General features: G+C 32.2%; 1 protein-coding gene across 3 annotated transcripts in view; it reads right to left on the minus strand.

Annotated features, from left to right (window-relative positions):
• LOC145293813 (adenylate kinase 2, mitochondrial-like) overlaps positions 1-19,775 on the minus strand; it is a 187,158-nt gene that overhangs the window by 19,776 nt on the left and 147,607 nt on the right. For all 3 annotated transcript variants that reach the window (XM_080140426.1, XM_080140427.1, XM_080140425.1), the window contains exons 2-4: positions 3,747-3,792; positions 2,332-2,522; positions 1,932-2,099 (exon numbers count right to left, since the gene is read on the minus strand). In XM_080140426.1, the coding sequence (XP_079996552.1) occupies positions 1,932-2,099; positions 2,332-2,522; positions 3,747-3,786 (399 nt within the window). In that variant the 5' untranslated portion in view covers positions 3,787-3,792. The remainder of the gene's footprint in view (positions 1-1,931; positions 2,100-2,331; positions 2,523-3,746; positions 3,793-19,775) is intronic.

The raw sequence follows: 19,775 nt of genomic DNA on the forward strand, positions 1-19,775 counted from the left end.
TCTTCCGTGTCCATTTCCTCAAATTTGTTTTTGATGGAATCTCTTGGCCTGGAAGTTGAGCATAGTCTGTTTATTTTAGTTTTAACTTTGTTGGTTGGTGGTTTATTTCCTTTTCAGTCATAGGCACTTTTCGGCGTCTTTCAGTGAGAGGGGTTGTTTCTATGGATATTGTAGCACTCTGGGGTTTTATGGGTCTGAATTTTGGTTTGGGGATTTTGTTCAGTTTTGTAATCTTTATTTTCGATGTTGATTTTTGTTTTTTTGAACTCTTCCATTAGTTCCCTTATTTCATCGAGTAATTTCATATCTTCAGGTTTGATGCTTGAGGAATTTGCTTTTGTTGTTGGGCTATTTAGGCTATCCACAACTTAGTTCTTTTTTTCGGGGTGAGGGTGCTGGCCCAACCTTTCCAGAAGATACATACATCGCCTAGCCTTCCCAAATAGTCACCCATCTGGTACTGGCCAGGCTCAACGTTGCTTAACTTCAGTGGTCTGGCATCTGGTGAGAACCGGGGTGTCAACGTGATTGTGCTGTACCAGTCCGCTGGCATTTTGTATGTTTTTTTTTTTGCTATTTCAAATTATCTTATTTTCGGCTAGGTTACGAGCTTCTTAGGTTATTTTTATTATTTTTTTTTATTTTAGTAATATTTTTTTTCTTGCATTTGTCACATTCTTTTGTATTTGCACTATGGCCTTTTTTGCAGTTAGTACATTTTGAATCTTTTTAGCAATCTGTATGGTCTCGTTTTTTCCAAATCTCATGCATACTGGAGAGCATTTGCACCGGCTTCGCTGTCCATACTTTTGGCAGTTGTAGCATCTGAGGGGGTTTGGTATGCATGGTTCGGGGGGTTTATTTTTTCATACCCTATTTTGATGTTATTTGGGATTTGATGGGTATTAAGAGTTAGGATGTAGGAGTTTATATCAGTAGTTTTACCAAATCTTTTAATTTGGATTCTTTTTACATCAATAACATTGTGGGGATAGATTTTTATTTTTTGATCGTTGAAAAGACTCCATTTGAAAATTTCCATTATGTTTTTGGCTTTCTACTTCCACTAGTAGTGTGCCATTTTAGTTGGACCCTTTTAGGTTTGAAGATATTTTGAAGGGAGACACTTGTTATTGATTCTCCTTCGGTTGCTTCTATAATTATAAAATAAAATTTTTATTTCGGTTTTGGGATTCTGTTTCTGAATCTGAACTAGATTTATCTAAAACTTCAGTTGTTTCTTTTGAGGCTTTTTATTTGGCATTTACATATTTTGGATTTTTTATTTTTCCTGCTCTCCCACCCATCTTAAAGTGTAGGAAGTGTTGGGGGGGGGGGCACCCATTCACCTCCAACGCAACAAAGATACAGAAGTATACTCATCCTGCTGATGGGCTCAAGCATCCATGTTTCCTTCGTCCTTTCTAATGGCCTCATTTCTAGAAAAGATGTTAGGTTTTCCAGCCGTGTTTTATCCATTCTTCAGCAAGTTGATTGACCCTTCAGCCGCCACTTACTAAGTTTATATAGTAATGTGAGGAGCATGAGCATATTTTCTTGTTTGTCTGATTTAGTGATAGTAATGATCAACCAATCGATCAAATCGGGCTTATCCAACCGCCCATCTTAGCCCAAGTATGGACCAAAGTGGTGTGTTGTATCTCATGTCCTAATAGGACCTTGAAAATGATCTGCTCAACCACAAGGATCCCATTGAGGGACTTTTACTCTCTGCAGGGGGGAGGGGGTAGTCTATTCTAATGCCCCACTGACAGGACCAATAGTGAGGATTGAACCCTTAACGTCCAGAAGATGTTCACTTTGAACTGAATACTACTGTTGAAAAAAAAAAAAAAAAAAAAAAAAAAAAAAAACTTCCGATAATGAGGGTGGCGGCGGCAATAATGCAATTATCATAATCTAATACTTACATCATCTATATCTGGCACTTTGGGTGGGTTGAATATAATATGATAGGATCGTCCACTGGCCGGATGAATTCGTCGTCCAGTAATCCGATCGATCAACAGTGAATCATCAATGGCAAATTCAATCACTGAATCCAAATGAACTTTACGTCTTTCTAATAAGTCATCAAGCTAGAAAAGAAAACTGCATATGATTACAAATATAAAAGAATTGGCAAGCTCTCAATTTTAGTAAGAATTTATAATTTGAAAACATTTTAAGTCATCAGAAACATTAAATTTTTTATATTAAAAAAAAAAAAAAAAATTCAAGAAATAAAATATACCAAAGAATATATACATTAGCCAACTTTTCATAAAAAAAAAAAAAAAAAATTGTTTTAGAAATGTCTGCAGAACTTACAGCTTCAGCTTGCTTGACATTGCGTGGAAATCCATCAAGTAAAAATCCATATTTGCATTCATCCTTGTCCAAATTTTGGCTAATCATTTCTACAACGAGATCATCACTGACCAATTTGCCACTGTCCATCACTCCTTTGATTTCTTGGCCAAGAGCAGACTTTGACGCGACTACAGATCTCAGCATATCACCTGCAGAAAAAGTTTTTAAAGTTCCAATTTGAATGACTATATTTTCGCAAAACTAGTATTTTTCTATGCCACATTATTTGCAGCTAAAAATTTGTTACTAGCTTAGATCAGAAAATTTTAAATAATCTATCGTATTAATTTTACTGCATTTAGCTGTAATTTTTTTTTTATATCGGTACCGACACTTATTTCAAAAGTATATCCTGACAAAATTCATTCCTTCAAATGTTTTTAGTTTTAATAGTAATGTCCACCGACTATAAAAATACTTTGGATATTTCAAGGTAGTTCTAAAATAGTCATACTTCATACTGTTTTTTGTTTTAATAATTTTTTTAATTTTTTTTTTTCAAAAATAAAAAAATTTAAATTCTTAAAACCATGTTTTTTTTTCCCAAAACTTATTGAAATTTTTTTTTTTTTTTTTAATTACCATATTTTTCATGAACATGCTCTAAAAATGTTTCAAAATTATCTAATATTTTTTCACCTTTCATGTTATAACAATAATATGAGCCTCATCGACATGAGACCATTTCATTTCTCCTGATCCCGATATGTATTTCATTCTTTTAATACGAGACCACTAGGCTTCAATATTGTTGGTGCAAACCTCAGTAAGCAGATCCACAATTTTGTGAATGGTTTACAGTCCCACGAACATAATTAAAACTTGAAAATATTTAAAAGTAGCGCGGATTCCATTTTGATTTTCACGAATTTTCCTGTTAATAATTATTTAAACACTGGCAAAAAAAAAAAAAAAAAAAAAATTATATATATATATATATATATGTCACACATGCAAAAATTCTTTCCTTATAAAAATAATAACTTCTCCCTCAGTCGAACAACGTACAACATTTTGCTACAGGGTAACATTTGTACGTCCGCCCTTTTTCTTTATATTTTTTTAATATATAAAATAACTCCTAAAATTGATTGTTATTAATTTCATGGTGCATGTTTAATTCATGGTTAAAATATTTGTTTTGACTTCTCTTTAATGAGAAATTTTACGAAAAAATTCCTTAATTGTATTTCCACTTTTTCACTGTACCAAATTTTTTCGCTACACAAAAATGTTCGATTATATAATAGTATATTTCAAAACAATTCCACAGGAATCAGAATCGTACTTGGTATCGGAAAACATTTAGGAATCGTCCCAACACATAGGTTATAAAGTAAAATGGAAGTAAAATTTATTATAAGATTACTGACCTGTTGATAAATGGCAAACATGATATCTTTCTGCTAACATCGGAGCCTATGGAAAAAATAGAAAATTAAGAAATTAGCATTTATAATTAGTTAGCAATTAAAAATTGCAAGTTATTGTCTGTAAAACTTAACATTAAAATTAGTTTTAAAACAATTTTGTGATCATAAAATTTGTTTCAAAATACTTAAAAAAAAAAAAAAAATAAAATAAAAATAAAATAAAATAAAAATAAAAAGATTATTCCACGTTACTTTAACATGTGCAAATAAAATGCTATACATGAGGTATAATAAGCCAAATTTAATGATTGAAAAAGGAATAACAAAAAGTATTTTCAGGTAAAAAAATTCTTATAAAATTTTCTAAATCTTCTATAAACTAGCAGGGGTGCCCGGCGTTGCCCTTGTGTTTGTCGGTGTAAAAGAAAAAGAAGTTTTGGTCGGTAGATAGGCTTGAATCTATGAGGCAAAGGTGGAAAAGGGGGAGGGGGAACAAAACAAAAAACTGGCATGTTACCCGCTCGACCACGAGGGTAGAGGAATGAAAAGCATTTTAATTTAATGAGTAAAAACTTAATGAGGTCAAACACCACGCCATATGGGGAAACTTAACTTTTCACTTTTATATTATAGATAAATCTCACTTGTCTGTTTAAATGTATGTTTGTATGTCTGCCTAAAACTTTCGACAGAGGCAACAGATTTTCACGAGATTGACCCTTCGGACGACAAATATAAAAAAAAATTTGCTAAAAACATGAATTCCTTCACCCTCAACTGGGCACTTTTCTACAAGGGGGGGGGGGTCACTTTTTTTTTGCCAATATTTTCGAAAGTTATCTCCTGTTTTCAATTGACTAGCCTTAATTTAAACCTTTGCCAGTTCCAGTTTGGTGATGGATGCAACGGCATCACTTTTTTTTGCGTTCTTTTCCTACTTCGTGGTACGGGTTAGAGCCTGCCACCACTTTTTTTTTTTTTTTTTGCTCAACACACACCTCCAAACACCCGGGAACCCAGGCTAATCTTAACATAAAAAACTGACTATAAAAATGCTTTGGATCAGCAGATTTCAAGGGGGGGGGGGTATTTTAAAAACCAAAACAGTCATCAAAAGGGTACCAATTTGTTCAGAAGTGAATGGATCGATAGATAATCTATTTTCCATTATATTATATTCTATTATATATATGGACTCTGAAATGGCTGGACAAATTTTTACATGAAGGTACTTGACATGTCAGGGAATGTTCTTATGTAGGTTTTGTATCAGAATGCGTAGGATAAGAATCAAAAATTGATAAAATATCCGATTAAGGAGAAGTTCAATTTTGATTTTAACACGTATACAACCTAACTTCACAAGACCACTTGAGAAGTTTTATCACTGCACAAGCAAAAAGGCCCAGTATAAATTCAACTGTAGAGTCTTAGACAGGGGCACATTTGAAATGAAAGTCTTTTTTAGAGTTCAATTGAACCATGATACTTGACTTTTGCATTATAAACTTTAAGTGGAGCCATTATTTACAAATAATTTCATAACAGATTTTCTACAGTGCAATGCAGATTACAATGTATTATGGACTAAATCACTGTAGGGAGGCATATGAACCTTCCTCCCGGTACACAAGGGGGGGGGGTTGTCCCTAACTAGAGCAGGCAATCACCCCATTTGATTTAATTATTTCAGATTTTTATGACAAAAGTAGCCCAGTGGATTTGGAGGTTGTCTCATAGCCATTAGTTTTAAGGTTCGCGCGCACACCTATTGATGTTTTTTTTTTTTTTTTCCATTTAAACTAGGTTGTTTTGTGATTTGGCAGCTAATTATATTAAAGTAAAACAATTTCGATTTTTTTTTTTTATATTAAATCAGGTTTAAATCAACTGAGAGTGAAAGACAATTTCAATCCATTATGATTCTTAAAACTTTCATCAACAATTTTTAACCTTTTTTTTTTTTCTTTTGCATTAAACAAACTTTGTATTATTACCGGGCATTATTTTATTGGCAGTTAAAAACATCTTATTTCGAGGGTTACGCAAATCACTTTTTTCCTTTACATCGTAACTGCTAATTTTTTTTTTTTTTTTTTAACAAGTCATAACTAATTATTTTTCGGTTAAAACAAATTCTTTATTTTTAAAACTGAATTATTTTTAGTTTGTTTCTGTTGCAACAGAATATAAAGAGAAATCTTTCTAAGGCAGCATTAAAGAAATTCACCTCAATTGGTATATAGTCATCAAAAAGTGCTTCTTTGTTCCTTTTGCTGAAATATCTGTTGAGGTTGTTGTATACTTTTTTTTGGACGATTACATTTGTGTTTTTATCTGTTTTTCAAGTAGGATTGTTGTATCTTGTTTTTGAAATTGTTGTGGGGATATAGATGTTGCCCATGATAGAGTTGACATAAAAGTGAAAAGTACTAGGAAAAAGAGTGCTTTATATAGTAGGTGTGCCCAAACGGAACTTCATATGGATCTGGGCAACGCCAAGTATCCATGTTAGTTTTGGAAGAGGGTTCAGTTTTAGCAAGTCATGTGCGTGTATATTAAACTGATGTTTTTTAAAATATAAAAACTAGTTTTCAATGTCATAAGCACTCGGTCCTGTGAGCAAAAAGCATTTGCCAGTAACCCCCCCCTCTTTACGTTACAGGTTCGAGCCTGTCTACCATGGCTAATTTTTTTTTTGTGTGGTTGCACAGCACTCGCTATTTTGATTGAATAGTCATTTTACTTCGTTTAATTTTTAGGAGGAGGAGGAGGAGGGGGTGGGGTCCAGTGCACAGGTAACAAAAGTGTTCAATATCCGGAGAATAGCTTCTCTTTGTATCCTTTCTGCAGACATATCTGGTGGGGGAGAGTATGTCACTTTTTTTTGGGTAATTCCATTCTTTTATTTTTGAAATTGTTGCAGGGTATTAATGAAAGTGCTCAATACTCCTAGTATAACAACTGTACAAATCAAACTTCATGTTGACCCAGGCAGCACCAAGTGTCCAAGTGCTAGTCTAGCTGAAGAAAACTTCCTACATTAGTGCCGGTTTCATTTCAGATGAGGACACACTAGACACCAGTTTTGTTCGCAAGATTGGTATACTTGAAGCAGAGGTTCACAAACTTCAAAGATCTATTATGTTTCTGATGCATATAAAATTTAACCAAGAACTTCATTTTACTTTAGATAAAAAAGTGCATGCGTATTCCTATGAACTCCGAACTGTCTGGGCAGATTTCTTTCTGAAATTTTATGCAAATATACTGTGTGTATACGTTTTGTATTGGAATACCTCTGCTAAGTATCAAAAATCAGATTTTGCCCAAAGTTAACACTCATACAACCTAAGATCACAAATCCATTGAGGAATTTTATCACCACACAAGCAGAAAATTTTTTAAAATGCAACATTAGGTTCTTTGAGAAGACAAGTGCACATTCAAATGAAGGTTTCTATTTTAAAGCACAACTGAACCATGATACTTTTAAAACTTTAATTCAAGCCATTATGTAAAAAACTATTTTATATAATCAACAGCAAGTTCTTTAAAGTGCATTATAGACACCCGTGCATTGCAGACTAAGTCACTGCCGGCAGATATGTGAAGCTTTAGTCTGACCCACTGCAGTGTACTAGGACAGAGTGGGTAATTAATCAATTCAATTGAAAAATGGGTGATTTCATTGATTTTGGTGATAATAGAAATATTAGAAGCGTGGAACAGTTGATCCTCATTCAATCCTGGGCAACATCTGGTCTACCTACTAGCATTCCTATAAAAGGATTCTTCCATTGAAGGTAAATGAATTTTCTTTGCAACTAGTCATGAGAAATCACTGATGAAGTTGATGCACCGAATTTACTTTATCGATTGCCGATTCAATGCATCAACATCAGGAGGGGGGGGGAGATTTGGTAGATTATATTTTACAAGTTGAAAAGATTGCCAGCTTTAACAAAAAGTTTGTATAAAAAACAAATTAAAAAAAAAATTTTTTGTCGGATATTCAGCATTTAAAACTAATACGGTGTTCAGCATTTATGCACAATTTTGGGAAATCTTGTAAGGCATTCATCTATTAGATTTGTTTTTGGCGTATTATGATTGAGTGAATAACTTTAAAATGGATACATAGTATTTTTAAAATATTATTATGATTGAGTGAATAACTTTAAAATGGATACATGGTATTTTTAAAATATCATTATGATTGAGTGAATAACTAAATGGATACATGGTATTTTTAAAATGTTGCAGATTCATGTACATTCACTGCAGATTACTTGGGAATTAATTTCTGGAAATTTCCAGTTGCATATTCCAATTCCTTCCCCAAAAATACACTTATAAAGACTAATTCCATTGCTTAAACTTGTATTTGAACAAAGATGACATTTTTACTGAAAGTGTAAAAATATGAAAAATACATTTGAGGGGAAATATCCAACCTGATGTGGTACAGAAATAGTTATAACTTCCTTATTTTTAGTCAGAGGGATGTACCAATTAATAGATTTTCTAATGCCGGGTTATCAAATTTTGTCATAAATGATACTAATATTAATTATATTGGAAAGGAAGAAAAATTAACTCTTTAGCTTGCCAGTGAAAATTTAAGAAACATGCATCGTAAACCATATCAAACATGTAGACTTACAACTGCACTGAATTTGAGGCAAATAGATGAAAAGCATAAAAAATTTGTCCTATCAAATTTTTTTTCATTTAAATCATTGTCAAATCCCAAGAATAAGAATGCAGCTGCTTGCAAGTTATGTCAAAGCATCACATCAAAAAGGTGGCAAATTAGCAACAACTTTTACAGTGACTAATGTTAAACCATCTTAGAAAGGTTCGTTAAAAAAAAAAAAAAAAAAAAAGCACAATGAATATTCAGGGACAGACATTCCAGGAACAAGTGGCAGCAACTATGAGCCTCCAGTGAAACACCAAACTACTATAGAATCAATATTAATGACCACAGGTCACAAGAGATCCATTATCTGATAAGAGAAATGATTGCTGTTGATATTAAACCATATTCTGTAACATCTGACATTGGATTTAATAGGCTTGTTGCAAAACTTTGTTCAAATTACAGCATTTTATCAAAAAACATACTTCACTGCAAAATAATTTGATATATTTACAAAAAGTAATACAAAAATAATTTGATATATTTACAAAAGTAAAAAAATTCAACTGTTTCTTGCTGAAATTAGCAAGATTTCACAAAGTACAGACATCTGGACAGCTACAACAAATAATGCTCCTTTTCAGAGTTTGACAGGTCATTGGTTTTCAAATGACCGAACAGTGCATAGCTGTGCTTAGAGTGGTTCCATTCCCTGGTGCACACAGGTGCAATAAAAAGTGAAGAATTGCATAATGTTCTGGAGGAGTATAAAATCTTCAATAAAATTTTATTAGTAACTAAATTTGCAAGACTGATTTAGAATAACTATAATATATTGTAACTCAGAATGTGAAGACAACCATTACATCATCTAACAGAAATACAGTTTCTCACTTTAATCGCTTTCTATTAGCAAATGATAAATTAAATACAGGATCAGCTTAATTTGGAAAACTCATTCAAGATGTGATCACATGGTGAAATCCAACATATGCTGAAAATAAATTAACGAAAAGCTCTGTGTGCTGTTAAGATTCCTACCTTAAGTTCCCATATCAATGGGGAAAAATATCCAGTTACCAAGTCCATTTGAAGAAATCACTAAAGAAGCAAGTTACAGAACATCAACCATATCAATGATATGTACAAATTTAGCTCAGGTTATTTTTGTCAATAGCTGTTTAATCTAATTCTAGTATTTCTGACCTTAGTAGAATGCTACCATTGTTGAACAATTCAGGTTATCAATGAAAAAAAGATTTTCAATGATAAAAACTTACGTCTACTTTCTTAGACCTATTATTCAAATATTAATTTCAAAAGATTGCCATAGAAAACATTTATAATTGGATTCTAATGATCAGCAGGATACATTACTCTGCTGAGGATGAAGAAACATGAACAGGTGTAAATTACAATATGGCAACTTGGAAAACCAACAAAAAAGTAACCAGTAAATTCTACATCTAGTTTCACTGTCAATTTCAGTATTAAATGTCCTAAACATACAAATTTCAAAATCATATATATCACAAAAACTATTAAGATCCGAAACTTTGCATGCCTATTCAATACATATTGTAGAATGCTATGTCAAAATGTCAGCTTTTTGCATCATGTACTTAAATAGTATCCTCAAGAAAATAATTTTATGTAGTATTTTTCACTTTGTTTATCATGATTTCACATCATGGCGATGTAATTAAGTAAACGTACATGTTCAACATCAATTTAATTTTAATAAAAGTAAGAGCTGCATATTATCAACAATAGAGTTCTTTATACAATTGGTATTTCTTTGCGATTCTATTGAATTCTTAGGTTGACATTGATCCATTTGAGGTGGTTTCCTCACCCTCTTCCCCAGTCAAACACATACAGAGGAAAACTTCAGTTGTCCTTCAATGCTTGTGAAATAAATCAAACTAGTGAAAGTACAAACTAGTTAGAAAAACACCTCTTCCACGTGTTAAGAAATGGGTTTCAAAAAAGTTCTCTGCATAATTGTACCGTTTTTTGTTCTAACATTTTATTTTTGTATTAGCTTGTTTAAGTTAATGCTATGATTGCACAAACCAGAAATAAATCATTTGTAAAACAGTTCTGCTTTGTGTTGAATGCCCAGAAAAAGTCCCTTCTGATTAATGTTTACAAGTTTTAAAATAAGAAAATGAACTTGGCTGTTTTTTCAGAATAACAAAATTTTTTATCTGGTAAAGTTAGAAAGGACTTTTTCGTGGCATATGTGAAGCAGAATGATTCGCACAAACCAGAATTTTTTAAGAGATGCGATTATTTTTCATACGAGAATTTGCGACAAAATTCCTACCTTACCAACTTACCATTGAGACTTGTTCAAGAAATTTTCCAGTTACCGAATCCAAAGAAGAAAGTCTCAGAACTTCGACCATATCAATGCTAATACGTACAATTTTATCTTTGAGATTATTTCTTTCAAAAGCTGTCCAATCTAATTCTCAGATTTCTGACCTTAGTGGAATCCTTACCACTGTTGAACAATTCAATGAAAACAAGATGTTCATCCTATCTAAATGATAAAACCTAGTATCTACTTTCCTAAATCCAAGATTCACATTTAAATTTCAAAAGAATGACATGGAAAACACTAATTGGATTCTACATCTTTTTTTATACTGATGATGAAGCAGAATCAGCAGGATACACTTCAAGCTCTGTAGAGGGTCAAGAAGATCAAAGTGAAAGTAAAACTGTATCTCTTTCAAGCCTGTTTGATGAATTAGTTTCGAATAAGCCTACAGTAACAAATCAAAACTTAGAGCCGGTAGAAGCTGAGTTAAACCTGGAAACTGCAACAGAAATACAAGAATCACAATATGGTTAAGTGCACAAAAGAACTTGACCATTATGTAGCTTTACAACTACTCGCAAAAGTAGACACAGGAGACCTTACCACTGCCGAGTAAACTGGCTCCAAAATATTAGCATCACCTTCATCTTGGACGGGGAGAGGTTCTTTAGTACAAGTAGTAAAGTGCATGAACCTATGAGGAACAGGCTGCTTCCTGAGGAGCAAGAAAGTCTAATGTTTCTACATTACAACTTAAAAGTATTCAACCGAGGAGACTATGAGAGCAGAGGAAGCAGGCAGCTAGAATAGAAGAGGAAGTAGAGCAGGTGCAGAACTTCAGCTTATAGTTATTCACTTAAAGAATTAGAATTTGTACTTTGTAGTTGGTTTGTAATTTTGTTTTCTTATCTAATTGTTTTATTGTGTTCATTTAAGAATTAGAAATTGTATTTTGTAATTTCATTTAAGACAAAAGGCCATAATAGGGACGAGCCACTTAACATCTCAATGTCTCCGTTCAGTCTTGAAAGACAAAGGATATCCTCAGTCGGGGGGCAGCTGCACGTGTAGTTGTGTGGCAAGGGTTATGCAATCCCTTACTATACCTCCCCTGAATCAACACTGCTCCAGGATGACTGAAAACAATGTCGAGATAAGCAGAGAGCACATACAGCACCTGGAAATTATAAATGGTCACCCATCTAGTACTGGCCAGACTCATGGTTGCTTAACTTCAGTGATCTGACGGGAACTGGTTTGTAAAACGTGATTATGCCGTATTACAAATGTTAAGTTAAATTAGCAGTTACTATGTTAATGTGTCAAAGCTATCTGACGAGTCATTTGGCAGTGATGAAATGATTTAAATTTAAGAAAAAGTAATCAGCCAGTTAATTGGCAGAGTGACAGATTAATCGGTACAACTAATTTCTATGTATGCAATTATTAAGATCTTTTTTTTTTTTTCATATCTATTGCTAATTAATATGTAACTACATCTATTACCAGACAACACTGTCATTGAGAAAGTGCTGATAGTCTATGAAGATAAGGAGTTTTAATTTTTAACTTTCCACTAGGCACACCCTCACCAATACAGTCCTGTCTCGACTGGAGTAGGACCTGTTGAAAGTTGTCAAAGCACAGCAGTACAGAGACAGTATGTGGAAACTTTGGGCATTAGTGATCCAGTCCAAAGCGTTACCTCCAAGAAATCTTTAGGAGGTGCCAAACTGAAGAGCGTCACCGAGAGGTTAAATTTTAAAACAAAATTGAAATTTATCTGCTTTTCGTTATTTCATCTTATTGAAATGGGAATTCACATTTATACTCTTTTCTCACAAACATTGAATGACTTCTTCAATATTCAAATTCACTATTTTGTTCCGTATCATTCCATAAACAAGGACAGTTCTAGAAGTTATAATTGAGCAGTAGCATACCAACTAATGGAGGGGTTTCATTGAGGCACAGGTTAAGGCCGAGAGATGTTTACACAGAAAAAAAAAAAAAAAAAAAAAAAAAAAAAATTATGTGTGTGTGTGTGTGTGTGTGTGTGTGTGAGTGAGTGAGAGAGTGAAACATGGCCTCTCCATTGAATACAGTACACCTATTGTGAGACTTTCGTTAAAATGCGTGTATATATATATTTAGTAACTTAGTTATCAGCAAACAAATAAAAACAAGCCAGCAGGGTTCATGCTTCACATAAAAAATTATACTCTTGGATTTAATAGAAAACACCGAAGTCCAGCAACTGTAAATAAATTCAAAGAACAATGTTGGAATTTAATTTGACAAAAACAAAACCCAAGTTATGCAGATTTATACAATAATTCCTTCTCAACCATTTATTTTACTTTGACAAAAAAAAAAAAAAAAAAAAAAAATTCAGATTTGCATAAAGTTTTATCCATATCCATTTACGCCTTACATTTTAGATATTTTTTTAGAATCAATCACATGAATTTTGATTGAAATAATTCTAGACATAAGGTTTGCATTTTTTTTTTTTTTTTTTTTTAGAAAACAGATTTGTCTTTAACCTCAAAAAATGTTTTAATTTCTTATAGAACTTACAAATATTTATAAAGGATATGCACAATTTGTATTTCATTATTATACTTGTATATACTTAATCTGTATTTTGCGTTTAACATAAAAATCTTTAAATTAAACGAGGCTTTTTGGTCCACACATCAAGAAAGCTTGCATATTAAAAAAAATCATTTAAATGAATTTTAAAAAATCAATTGTATTGTTTAAAAATTAAATACACCAGTAAATAAAAAAACTTAAAGATTACACACACATGCATATTACAAATAAATATTACATATGCAAACAAAATAAAGACATTTATGAAATACAAATGAACAATGAAACAGTGTTCTCTGGGTTTTATACATCTTGCTGAAACAAAGAATGGGGAGGCTCTTTCGAAACCCGGAAAATATACAATAGACGAAGGAACAACGTATGAAAGTAAGGAAGACATGAACACGTGATGACGTTTCAAAGTTAATTTTATTATAAAAATTAAACTACAGTGGGGTGGGTGAGATGAAATAAAATAAAAGCAAATTATGAGTATGTAGAAGGGGTATCTTAATCTATCTGAAAATGCAGACGAGAAATATATCGATAAAAACAAAACATCAATACAAACAAAACAATGGCAAAATGAACTCCCCAACTTAATATATGAGAGAGAAGGGACTCAGTTTTTACTCATTTTGGGCGGTTGGTTAAAATAAATATCTTCAATATCTGTCTCTTCGTTAGTCCATAATTTGAAAACATTTGTAAAGTTCGCCATTTCCTGGCCGACATATGGTTTCGGTTATTCTTTGCTGTATGTCTTTGGTGCGCCGTGTCCCTCATGTTCGTAGAGTCGACATTATTTCAACGACATCAGTTCGTTCTCTCATTTGTCGGGATAGGAATTTTTCACATCGTTCGGCTTGGCAGAGTCTCCAAAATGTCTCTTTTCCTCTCCCTCTTAATACTTTTCTTTCTTTGTTTGCTTAGTAACTAACAGGGGTCAGAAAGAATCACTGACCGGGTGACCCAGTCAACTCGCTCTCATCTGCTGACCATTTTTATCACCTCTCTTCTATACTCTTTCTCATTAGGTTTGGCCTCTTCATTTTTGCTTTGGCCACAAAAATTTTTTTTTGCCTAAAATTACATTTTTAAATTTTCTTAAAACAATCTAATTTAAGGATTATGTCACAATATACATTTTCAATTTTCTTAATAATTACAGCTTACAGCGTAAATTGGCTTTGGACCCAATTATTTAGGTTAATTCTTATTGCATATTTTCAGAAAATGTGCATTTCTTTAGTTCAGGTTAAATAAATTTTACATTTTTCAAGCTGAAAACTTCTAACATTGTCATCTACACAGGAAGATCAACATACTTTTGTTCATGCTCAAATCTACCGTGAACATAGTATTCATTCATTGTAGCACTTAATACTTCATTTTTTTTGCAGTTAGCTACTCAACATTTTCAATGTAACAGGGCTTTATGTTGCGAGTGAAACAGTCACATTTGCGAGTGATTTTTCCAAGTGGTGGCTAGAAATAAAACACTTATCTTTTGGTGTTTTTTTCAATAATTTTTCAAAGCTAATTGAGTGCAAAATTTCCTTTTAACCTTTTTCTTTTTAAAAATAAAACAAGTCCAATTATCTAAATAAAAGATTTAATAGAACGGTATACTCTTTAATGAAGACTTTAAAAACATATGAGGAAATTTGAATGTTTATACCTTCAAGTCTTAAAATTCAGTAATTAGTTAGAATTACTTAAACAAAAATACAGAAAAATCTTTGTTTATACTCGTCATGGAACAAACATGTCACATTTCAAAAAAGTTGCCAGGTCAACTGAAGAGAAATTTGTTAGTATAATCCTGCCTAAATACAAAATGTTACCTTCAAATACATTCTTTTTTCCATGCATTTTAACTGGCTATTCCAAAAACAATCTTTCAAATTCCTGATGGAATAAATGAATTGCAGATTGCATTAAAAGAACAGAAATTCCTGTTCAGAGTCAATATTTACTTACATTATTCATTTTGATTTGGTTTTCTTTCAAACTTGTTAATTATGGTGTAATAAAATACTATTTCCTTGGTCATGCTAGGGATATTAATCTATTTTTTCCTCTTCAGTTCCCTATTTTCACATAAGCAATCACAACATCATTGTGCAACATTTGGATTAAGATATGTGTGGCATTTTTGCAAGGACACTAGACCAGTGTAATTTACAAAATGGCTACTCAATAGTTACTTCGATTAATTTTACAAAATTTTTCTATTAACATTTTTCATATGTTCCGTATAACAAATTTTAGGTTCCCCATTGGTAATAAAGGTTTTATTTAATGACCAATTGTTTTCCAAAAGTTTAAAACTTATTAATAGCACAAGTTAATAGAATACATCTTAAAGTAATTGGAATTGACTTTGTATATTTGAATTGTATCCTTATTCCTTAACATTAAAGGACAGAAAACCAAACCGATAAATTAGTGTTGTAAACCAAGACTGTTAAACCATCAATGAATTGGGAAAAAGGTGTGAATGAGAATTCATTATGGCATGAAAACCAATTGAGTCATATCCATTCAATTTTTTTTTTTTTTTTTTTACAAGAGCTGTTACAAAGGTTAATGGGAGTTTTTGTTATGCACTAACTACAGTTAGAGAATAACCAATACGCACACATTGAAATGAACAGAAGTTCAATATCGAAAAACTAGTTCTAATTGTTTTGTTGGATTCATTATAAGTCAAAACTATTTGCATCAGTTCGAAATAGTTTTTGTTTCCTAGATTTTGAAATCATGGAGTGAAAAAGGGATATTCTAAGTGTGGATGGATTTAATTATTATAGTAAAAAAATTATATATCCACACACAAAAACACATTCCTCAATTCCATGAAATCAGTTTATTGCCAGTTTTTACATACTTTTAAACTAACCTATGTGTGCAAATTTTTATCCATCAAGTTCATCCTTACCACTCCGTCTCCTTGGCCTCCTCTTATGAACCTCAACTGCTTAATTCAAGAACTCATCCACACCATTGTAAGCTTTTCTAAACACAATTACATTGTTCAGTCTTAAATTTTTCTTTAGGTCATCATTTAAGATTCACATTGTAAAATTATCATATCATTTCGATCTGGACAATGCATATCTTCAACTCCCATTGGCCAGGTTTCACTTCCATACATCATATTCCTAACGGCATCAGAGCAATAAATCCAAATATATTTTCTCCACATCAGAGTTCTCATTCCTCTCCATTGTCTTAGCATTACAAGTTTTTATTTTTAGATAATGTTTTTTTTTTTTTAAACTTGCATGAAAAGAGCTATGTAAAAGATGCCTAAAACGGTTCGAATTAGGCAAATACCATCAGTAGTTCAAAAGTTATGAGAATTTTAAGTGCCAAAATTTAGGCTTTTACTTTAGAAAAAGTGAGCTAAATTACAAAACTCAATATTAAGAAATTTAGTAATTTCACCATTTATTTGTTTATTTTCGAAGCTATTTTTATGAAACTTGGTACTCTTATGTAAAATTGTGTGCTCTTTCGGATTATGCAGTCAAATCTGATGTATCTCTTTACCATAAGCCATGAATTATAAATTAAGACATACAAATTTCAATTTTTTTTTTTTTAAACTGGCGCATGGCATCATGAACAAAAGTATTATACTGGTATTTAAATATAGCTTTACTGAGAATAGGCATTTTCCTACCTCCTCACCAAAGGAGACCTTAATCTTGGGTGTAGCCATTTAATGCCTAAAGAGCATTAATGGTCGGTATTTATTACTCCCTCAAAGAAAAAATTAATCATAGAAATAAATTGAAAATTTTAGGTTTCGGATTTCTATAGAAGATGGAAATTCCTATAGTCAACCAGAACTTATGCATTTTGGGACCAGTCCAATTTTGTAAATCCTCTATTTGGCCCAAAATATATCCCTATTTTCTGAGATGCAACCATAAATCGTACTCTATGTGAATCCTTGATGTAGCTTTCATAGTACCAGGAATCCTGATAAGCAACAACTATATTCACCAGTTGATGGTAATTTGTCATTTCTATTGTTTTTACTGAGAATTCAACTATGTAAACAAAGAAATAAAATGGTAATTCTTTACCCTGTTTCCACCTTAACATGATAACTCGGATTGAACCTGCCATCTTAAGATAACGACGCTGTCACTTAATCCATCGTGCTATGGCCGCGTAGGCGAATGTAGGTCGGTTTTTATAATATTTAAACAAATTCAAGGTACGTCTTTTGCGCATGTTCACGCATGCGCAGAAGCCATCTTGTCATGAAGATGGCAATTTTTTTTTCCCCACCCCCTCCTGGTGAAGGAATGAATGTTTTTGGTCAATTTTTCGGCCGAAGGTTCGAGCTTGAAAATGATACTTATCTGTCGAAAGTTTTTGAGACCGAGAGACACACACACACATTTTGGCTTTTATATATATATATTTCTCTTTTTGAAGAGTTCTGAATCACTTTTCACAATTTGACGTTTAAACAAACCTTTTGGAATAATGGAATCATTTCAATCTCTTCAAAAATTATTTTTGAAAATGTTTCTTTGCAACTCAATGATAACATATCAGAAAAAGTATATATTTTTTTTAAAAACAAACTGAATTTACTAAGGACATCCTAAAAGTAATGCCTCCAATTTCTTTTCGAGCAAAAGGGAATTGCATTGCTATGATGACTGAACTTATGCATTAATGAGTTTCATTTGTTGCAAATAATAGCGGTGTGAGATTAAGAAAGGATCAGAAGCAAAGATACAAATTTCTGGCAAAACTCCATTAAGAATAGTGGTGACTATATATAAAAATATATTCTGGAACGCAAGAGCGCATGTTTTAATGGGACCACTCCTGTCTTTGTAGGTCTTCAACTTGGAATGATCCTCTCAATTTCCATTTTATGAATTCATGGTAAATTCACAAAATTTGTGTACAATTAAACATAAAAATACATTCGATAGGGTTAGATTCTTTGGCTTTATTTTTTAAAAACTTTGATAGATCATGATTTTGTTCAGATTCTATAGAATGAAATATGGGAGATCACATACAAAATATTCTCTCATGTTTTACAAAAACAGCGTTTTAAACAAATTCATCCAAGAGTTTCACGAGTTGATTTTTGATGGATTTATTAAACATCCATGATAGCATGTAAAAAAAAAATGATCACTACATAGGAACGTTGTTTTAAAGACGTTGATAATGTAAACCTGATTTTAGGGTATCATTTTCATAGGCTGAAAAGTTATAATAATATCAATCTATATTAAAAGTTACATTGTGTTATATATATATATATATATTTTAAATATAATGAGCAGAAGTCTTTCGAGAGCTCTTTCAATTATCATCAGGGGAAAATCGATAGCTTAAAATAATACTATGTCGAAAGTAAAGAGTTCTGATGGGGAACTATTGAATGTGCCAAAAATACGGGGAGACTAAAATAAAGTTTATTAACGTTTAAAAAATGATTAAAATAATGGCACAACGAAGAGGATGAAAAAAAAAAAAAAAAAGCGGGAGAAAAGATTCAAAGTTCTCCAAAGAGAAACAATGCGTTGGATGTTTCTTTCTGCCGGCACAAAGAAGGTTTCCGCACAGCAATAGAGACAGACTCTAAAATCTTTAAATGGTTTCCGGAGTCCGCTCTATGTAGCACCTCGAACCATTCTATTTTATATCTATTGGCACAGCACAGGTTGTCAACCAAATGCTGGCCAATAGCAGAGTCCAAGGCTGTAGAAGGAGGGAGACTACCAGACCCCATCCTTCCTTGTCTGATCTTCGATGGAACATGCTGGTTTACACGAGTCAAAAGGTGCAAGGATGTTTGCCCAACATCGCACTGGCATTTGAATTGGTATACAATATTGCTATTTTGGATGTAAAGCAAACTATCCTTGCAAAAAGGAAATGCAGGTCTCTTAGTATATACCAAACGCAAGGACACAGAATAAAAGCAGTCATAAATACTTCTGCAAATCTGTTTGGAAAGTTTGTTACTCTTTTCCCCAATCCACGGTAATTTTAAATAAACCAGGCATTTCAAAGGTCCAAATATATATATATATATATATATATATATATATATATATATAAAAAAAAAAAAAAAAAAAAAAAAAAAAAAAAAAAAAAAAATCGAAGTTAAAATTCGTTGATTTTCTTTATATCTTTTAAAGAAAACTGATTTAAAAAGCAAATATTGCATAATTTGCTATTAAACCTATTATTTTAAACCTGGTCTTTGCTCCTTTAATTGAGAAAAAAAATTAGGGTTTGAATTATTTTTTTTAAAGTAGTTATAAGCTTAGAAAGATAAGTCAAATTATTCAAGTTTCTATCACGCATTTTTAATGGCGATTTCTGACACTGCTACTCAATCTCTTCCTATTCTTCCATGAAGGTTTCATGAAAATTAATCTGTGGTAGGGACCTTAATCCT

This window comes from Euprymna scolopes, chromosome 15, assembly GCF_053919585.1.
Source record: "Euprymna scolopes isolate OS-2025 chromosome 15, ASM5391958v1, whole genome shotgun sequence".
NCBI classification, from domain to species: Eukaryota; Metazoa; Mollusca; class Cephalopoda; order Sepiida; family Sepiolidae; genus Euprymna; species Euprymna scolopes.